The sequence below is a fragment of the Chrysochloris asiatica genome, unplaced genomic scaffold, assembly GCF_000296735.1.
Source record: "Chrysochloris asiatica unplaced genomic scaffold, ChrAsi1.0 scaffold00016, whole genome shotgun sequence".
NCBI classification, from domain to species: Eukaryota; Metazoa; Chordata; class Mammalia; order Afrosoricida; family Chrysochloridae; genus Chrysochloris; species Chrysochloris asiatica.
The window spans coordinates 9,870,681-9,878,640 of record NW_006408534.1 but is presented as its reverse complement, the minus strand read 5'-3'; the positions used below and the strand labels follow the sequence as shown (position 1 = coordinate 9,878,640).

At 39.2% G+C, this 7,960-nt stretch overlaps 1 protein-coding gene across 1 annotated transcript in view; it reads right to left on the bottom strand.

Annotated features, from left to right (window-relative positions):
• TRMT61B (tRNA methyltransferase 61 homolog B (S. cerevisiae)) overlaps nucleotides 1–7,960 on the bottom strand; it is a 101,168-nt gene that overhangs the window by 16,878 nt on the left and 76,330 nt on the right. The window contains 1 exon segment of the mRNA XM_006835283.1: nucleotides 5,551–5,741. Within this exon segment, the coding sequence (XP_006835346.1) occupies nucleotides 5,551–5,741 (191 nt within the window).

Below are 7,960 nucleotides of genomic sequence, written 5' to 3'. Positions count from 1 at the left end.
AGTCTTTTACAGTAGTGGTCCTATGCAGTATTTCTCCTTTTGTGACTGACTAATTTCACTCAATATAATGTCCTCAAGGTTCATCCATGTTAAGCAGTAGCTTGCAGCTTCCTTGTTGTTTTTAAAGGTAGCATAATATTCCATTGTGTGTATGTACCACAGTTTATTTGTCCATTTTTCAGTTGATGGGCACTTTGGCTACCTCTATCTTTTTGCTATTGTAAATAGTGCTGCTATGAACATTGGTGTGCATATATCTTCTTATGTTGTAGCTCGTATTTCTTGTGTGTAAATACCAAGTAGAGGAATTGCTGGATCATAAGGTATTTCTATTAGAAACTTTCAGAGGAAGCGCCATATTGCTTTCCAGAGAGGTTGGACCATTTTGCAGTCCCACCAGCAATGTAGGAGTGTCCCAGTCTCACCACATCCCCGTCAGCATTTATTGTCCTCTACGTTTTTGATCTTTGCTGTTATTGTTGGTGTGAGATGATATCTCATTGTTGTTTTTATTTGCATCTCTCTAATGGCTAGTGATCGTGAACATTTCTTCATATGTTTGTTGGCTGCCTGGATCTTCTTCCTTGGTGAAGTGTCTGTTCATGTCCTGTGCCCATTTTTTAATTGGGTTATTTGTCTTTTTCATGTAGAGGTGTTGTAGTTTCCTATATATTTTAGAAATGAGTCCCTTGTCTGATGTGACATTTCAAAAGATTTTTTTCCCATTCTGTGGGTTCCCCTTTTACTCTTCTGGTGAAGTCTTTTGATGCACATAAGTTTTTTGTTTGTTTTTTTTTAATGTTTTATTGTGAATTACATGATAGTTTACATGGGGGAACTTTAGGTTTACATTCATTCCATCGTATATCATCTCATTGCCAAGGTTCCAATCCCCTCCATGCATCATCAACCACTCAAAGGGTATATCCCAGAAACCCACCCCCTACACTTCCCCCTCCTCTCCCCCCAGTTTTCAGCCCACAGTCACTTTCCCCAAAGTCCCCAGTCACTTCATCACTCCTCGTCATCATCTCTGCCTCCATCTCAGGCATCTCTGTTTCTCTGGGTAGGGTCCCGCTCTCGGCTCTTCGCACATAAGTTTTTAATTTTTTAGTATGTCCCACTAATCTATTTAGTCTACTTTTGTTTGTGTGGTTTTCAAAATGTTTTGTAGTCTGTGTATTCTCTGAATTAGTGCCCTCACATGTGCCCCGATTGTTTCCTTGATGGCCTTCGTAATTCTGGGATTCACATTTAAGTCTTTAATCCATGTTGCATTGGTTTTTGTATTAAGTGTGAGGTGAAGGTCTTGTTTCAATCTTTTGCATATCATTTTCCACAGTCTAATGTTTAAGGAGCTCTGGTAGTGTAGTGGTTATGAATTGGGCTACAAACCACAAGGTCAGCAGTTTGAAACTACCAGCTGTTCTGCTGGAGAAAGATGAGGTTTTCTGCTCCCGTAAAGATTTACAGCCTTGGAAACCCTAGACAGGATCACACTATGAGTCAGAACTGACTCCACAGCACATAACAACAACAACAATAACGTTTTAAGGAAAAAAACTTAAGCAGGTAGAGAAAAGTGACAAAGAGAGAAGTGATAATGATGAAATTAATAGCTACCTGCTGAAAAGTGACTGGGTAGTAGAAGAAATAAAACATGAATTCACAAAGTTTCTAGAAACAAACAAGAATGAAACTACAACATACCAAAGTCTTTAGGATGTTGCGAAAGTGGTGGTGAGAAGACAATTTATTGCAATAAACACAAATATCCAAAAAGAAGAAAGAACCAAAATTAACACATTGACACAGCATCTACAACAATTAGAAACAGACCAACAGAGGGAACCTACAGCCACCAAAAGAAAAGAAATAATAAAGATTAGAGCAGAAATAAATGAGATAGAAAAAAGAAAAGCTATAGAAAGAATCAACAGGACAAGAAGCTGCTGGTTCTTTGAAAGGATCAACAAGCTTGACAGACCACTGGCAAACCTAACGAAAGAAAAAAGGGAGAAGACACAAATATCACGTATTAGAAACCACATGGGCGATGTCACAATGGAACCAAAGGAAATTATTAGGATAATAACCGAATACTATGAAGAGTTGTACTCCAACAAATTTGAAAAGTTAGAAGAGATGGATACATTTTTAGAAAAACATGACCTACTTAAACTTGGCTACGAACCGGGCTGTTAATTTTGCGGTCAGCAGTTCGAAACTACCAGCTCTTCCGCAGGAGAAAGATGAGGATTTCTGCTCCCATAAAGATTTACAGCCTCGGAAACCCTGTACATGGTCTCTATGAGTTCGAACCGACTCCATGGCACAAAGTAGCAACAACCTAAACTTACACAGAGTGAAGTAGAAAACCTGAACACACCCATAACAAAAGAAGAAATTGATCAGGTCATCAAAAAACTCCCAACCAAAAGAAGTACAGGTCCAGATGTCTTCACTGGTGAGTTTTACCAAACATTTAGGGAAGAGCTGTCACCAATTCTACTCAAATTATTCCAGAAGATAGAGGAGGATGGAAAACTTCCTAATACATTTTATGAAGTAAGGATAACCCTCGTACCAAAACCAGGGAAGGATGTCACTAAGAAAGAAAATTATAGACCAATATCCCTCATGAACATAGATGCACAAATTTTCAACAAAATCCTAGTCAACAGAATCCAGCAGCACATCAAAAAGATAATACATCATGATCAAATGGGATTCATATCAGGAATGCAGGATGGTTCAACATTAGAAAAACAATCAGCGTAATCCACCACATAAGAAAAAAGAAACGAACCACATGATCGTATTGATTGATACAGAAAAGGTATTTCACAAAATCCAACATCCATTCCTGATAAAAACACTCCACAAAATAGGAATTGAAGGTAAATTCCTCAACATAATCAAGAGCATATATACAAAACAAACAACCTACATTCTTTTCAATGGAGAGAAACTGAAAGCCTTCCCTCTGTGAACAGAAACCAGACAAAGATGCCCTTTGTCACCACCCCTTTGTCAACACTGTGCTGGAAGTCTTAGCAAGAGCTATACGGCAAGACAGAGAAATTAAATGCATCCACATTGGCAAAGAAGAAGTAAAACTCTATCTATTTGCAGATGATATGATCCTATACATAGAAAACCCCAAAGATTGAGTGAAAAAGCTACTAGACCTCACTGGAAGATTCAGCCAAGTGGCAGGGTTAAGATCAACATACAAAAATCAGTTGGATTCCTCTACACCAACAATGACAGTGCTGAAAAGGACATTAGGAAAGCAAGACCATTTACAGTGGCTGCCCAAAGGATGAAATATCTGGGAATAAATGTAACCAGAGAGACAAAGGAACTATGGAACTACAAAACACTACTACAAGAAACCAAGGAACCTACAAAAATGGAAGAATGTACTGTGCTCCTGGATAGGAAGACTTAACATTGTGAAAATGTCAATACTGCCCAAAGCAATTTACACATATAATGAAAGTAATTGTTGTTTTTGTTGTTAAGTATCATGGAGTCGGTTCCGACTCATAGTGAACCCTGCACAGGGTTTCTGAGGCTGTAAATCTTTACGGGAGCAGAATGCCTCATCTTTCTTCTGCGGAACAGCTGGTAGTTTCAAACTGCCAACCTTGGGGTTAGCAACCCGATTCGTAACTACTATGCTATCAGAGCTCCATAATGAAAGTAATAGCTAGCGTTTATTGATTGCTTATTTTGTACCCAATCCATGCTATTTTCAGTCACATCGTACATCTGTGAAAGTTGGACAATGAATAAGGAACAGCATAGAAGAATAATATTAAAAGTGCCATGCACTGCCAGAAGAACATACAAACGGTCTTGGGAAAAGTACATCAGCCAGAAGGTAGCTTAGAAGCAAGGATGGCTTCATATCTTGTACTTTGGACACGTTGTCAGGAGGGACCATGCACTGGACAGGAACATCATGTTTGGTAAAGTTGAGGGTCAACGAAACAGAGGAAGACCCAATAAGATGGACTGGCAGCGGCAGCAATAATGAGCTCAAACATAACAATTGTGAGGATGGTGCAAGGCCGGGCAGTGTTCTATTCTTTTGTACAGGGAGTTTCTATGAGTTGGAACTGACTCAACGGCGCCTAATAACAATAACATTATGTACCAGGCACTGTTCTATGTACTTGGTATTTTTGACTATGGATGGTCTAAGTAGAGCAATGCCTATTTCCTGTTACTGAGTTGTAATATGCAAGTCAAAAAAGATGAAGAAAAAAGGTTGTGGACTTTGTGTCCAGTAAACTGTGCCATTAGAATTATAACTTTAGTTATATCAGAAATAGGAAACCATTTTAATCAAACCTTTTCTATCTTCTGTGAACTTTGCTTCATTTTTCATCTAGTTTCTTTTATTAAGGTCCTATAATAATCCAACCTTCAGCATCCAGTTAAGGAAAGAGAAAGACTCCTTACTTAACCATAGTGTAAAGCATGAAGCAACTTATACCAGAATTTTTAAACCTTAAAACCAGCAAGTCCCTCCACACATAGTCCTGGTATGGTGCTGTAGGATAGGCACTGAACTGCTATAACTGCAAGGTCAAGCAGTTCAAACCCAACAACAGTTCCTAGGAAATGCCATACAGGATTGTTGAGTTAGAACCAACTCGATGGCACTTAACAACAACAAACAACAGTCTCTCCATGTCCCAAATCTCCATCTTTAGTCAAACTGTTATCCTTTCTTGTCATCCATGGAGTCCTAGTGTGGTACTGTGGGCTAATACACTGGACTGCAAAGTCAATTTGAATCACAAGTTCAAGCTCACCAGCCACTGCTTGGAAACACTATACAGGATTGCTATGGCTGGAAAAGACTCGATGTCACTTAACAACAATAACTTGTCATATATACTTTTATCTTCATACTACTCTGTGTTGTTTCTTCCCTAGTTCAACCTTCCACTGCTTCTCTTCGTCATAAATCCCTCCTCTCCATTGTTCTGGAACTTTGTTCATGATAAACTCCTCTTTCCTCAACATCTTTAAAGAACAATCTTCTACATTATGACTTTGTCTAAAGATGTTTCTCCAATGGAGGTCAGATGATAGGCTTAACACACTCCCAATGCCACTTCCAAATTACTGTCCCTCCATCCTGGAAATTGACTCCTGCTGTGGCACTGTTGGATCAGCACCAGACTGTGAACCATAAAGTCAGCAGTTCAAATCCTAGGAAAGCCTATACAGGGTTGCTCTGAGTCAGGATCAATTCAATGGCATTTAAGCACAACAGTAATCCGGGAAATACTGAGGTTCATCATGCTCAACTATTCCTCTTAATCTATGGTCATGCCCTCCATTTATTGACAACACTGTCACCTGACTAGGTACTTCTCTCTGTCCCAAATCCCACCATGATACTAAAGGGCACTGGAGGAAAATATTCTTCCTAACCCTGACAGAAATGGGGCAAATAATGAACACTATGCAAAAATCTCATCTGTTTTGTTTGCATTAGTACATAAGACCCGCTTAGGGAAAACTTACTGCATCAGATGTGAAGTATTTCAAGTCTTCAGTTGCTCCTGAAATATCCTTATGCACAAAGTCCACATTGTCTGGCCACTCTTCTACATGACTTACTTTCCATGAATCACGCCATTGCTTGTAGTTCTTCTTAGCCAGATCATGGTGATCTTTTCTTATTTCAAAACTTATGACTCGCCCTTTGGATTCAACTTAATTAATAAAAAACAATTTATGACATTTCAGAGTATGATTCAGTTTATAAAGAGTATCAAAAATTAATTTTGCAAGGGTACTACTTATATATGAAAAGATAATTCAAAGAGTTCAGGGTTACAAAAGTCTCTATCCCATCCCTGATCCCCAATATCGCTTTTCAGAGGAAGCCATATTACTAGTTATTACCCTTCCCAAGACTGTTTTTGTTGTTAAGTGCCATCAAGTCGGTTCCGACTCAGGATTTCCAAGTATGGTTTGAATTGCCAACCTTGTGGTTCAAACAGACCTTATAGTCCAGTGCTTATCCTACAGCCCACACCAGGACTCCCCTTCCCAAGATAGCAGGTGCTTATACCATGTGCAAGTATCTCTATTTTTAACACACATGTGGCATATTATACAGACTGTCCTGTATCTTCTTAATTACCAATACCATTTTAGAGAGTATGGACTTACCCCATTCTTTTTTAACTGTTATTATTTTACTTATGGTGTCCTGGTGTGGCACTGTGGGTTAATGCACCAGAGTGCAAAGCGATTTGAACTGCAAGGTCAGGGGTTCAAGTTCACCATCTGCTCCTTAGAAACCCTATACAGGGTCACTATGGGTCAGAATCGACTTGACGGAACTTAACAACAACAACATATTACTTATAGTGACTTTATAGGTCAGAGTGGTGCTGTAGGATAAGAACTGGACTGCTACTCCAAGGCCACTGGTTCAAACCTACCAGCTGCTCCTCAGAAACCCTATACCGGGTCTCTATGAGTTGGAACTGACTCAACGGCACTTAACAACAACAACATAGGACAGAGTAGAACTGCTCAGTAGGATTTCTGTTGTTGTAAATTTTTGTGGAAGCAGACAGCCTTCTGTTTTCTCCCAATGAGTAGCTAGTGGGTTTAAATTGCCAACCTTTTCTTCAGTAACCCAGCGTTCAACCCAGTGTGCCACAAGGAGTTCTTATACTTAACCAGTCACCTTCCGATTAATGTTTAGCTTGCTTCCAATCTTCCAGTCTTATAAATAATACTAAAATGAAAACTCTTGTGCCTAAGTTTTTATACACATGAGCCACTATATCTAGAGAGAAAAATCTTAAAAAGAAATGACTGATTAAAGAAGTATGTGTATTTTTAATTTGAAAGTTATTAACAAATTGTCCAATTCAGATTTTTGTGTTACTCTAAAAATAAATAGAGTTTATTATTATACAGTAAAACCTACAAAAGCTGGAAGCTGTGAAATGAGGAGGCCTGTTCACAGAAGGAAAACTCGCATATTTTTCACTAAAAGGAGCAATAGAAAAGTACTAAGACTGTACACTTGTCAGAGCCAGAAAACGTGTGAGACCCAGAAATAGGGTAGTTCTGTCAAGGCCTTTCATTGCTTTTCTTTCATAAATTTTTTAACTGTTTTGTTTTCATGACAAAAGAACTTTCCAACTGTTTTGCATAGTACTGGAGTTCCTGGGGAGAATGCTACACTTTAAAGCCATTAGTCTTCCACCCGCTTCTTTCTGAGCTTACTGGATACCACTGGGAGGCTGTGTCAGCTCAGTCTGTACTGTACTAATTCACTTTGAATTCAGAAATGTCTTCTGAAACATAACTTCAGCTGCAATTCCTTATTTTCTCAGGAGATAAAAATTAATAGTTGTTGTAAAGTTGTAAAGTGCCATCAAGTCGATTCCGACTCATGGCGACCCTGTGTTTCCAAGGAGCAGCTTAACCTTTCAGTAGTAGCTTAACATAAACAATTGCAGGAAAAAAAGCTTATGGAGGGGACACTATCCATTCCAAAGTTAAACAGCAATAATTTCTTGACCAGCCATGTTGTTGTTGTTAGGTGCCATTGAGTCTAGTCGGCACCGACTCATTGCAAACTTATGCACAGCAGAACAAAACACTGCCCGAACCTGGGCCAACCTCACTACTGTTGCCACCCTTGAGTTCATCTTGGTGGGAGGTCTTCCTCTTTTTCTCTGACCATCCACCTTAACAAACATGATATCCTTCTCCAGCGACTGGTTCCTCCTGACAATATGTCCGAACTATGAGAGACAAAGTTTAGCCATCTTGGCTTCCAAGGAGCACTCTGGCTGCACTTCTTCTAAAATGGTTCTTTTGGCAGCCCATGGCACTTTCAATATTCTCCTCCAACACCATAACTCAAAAGCATCAATTCTTCTATGGTCTTCCTTATTCACTG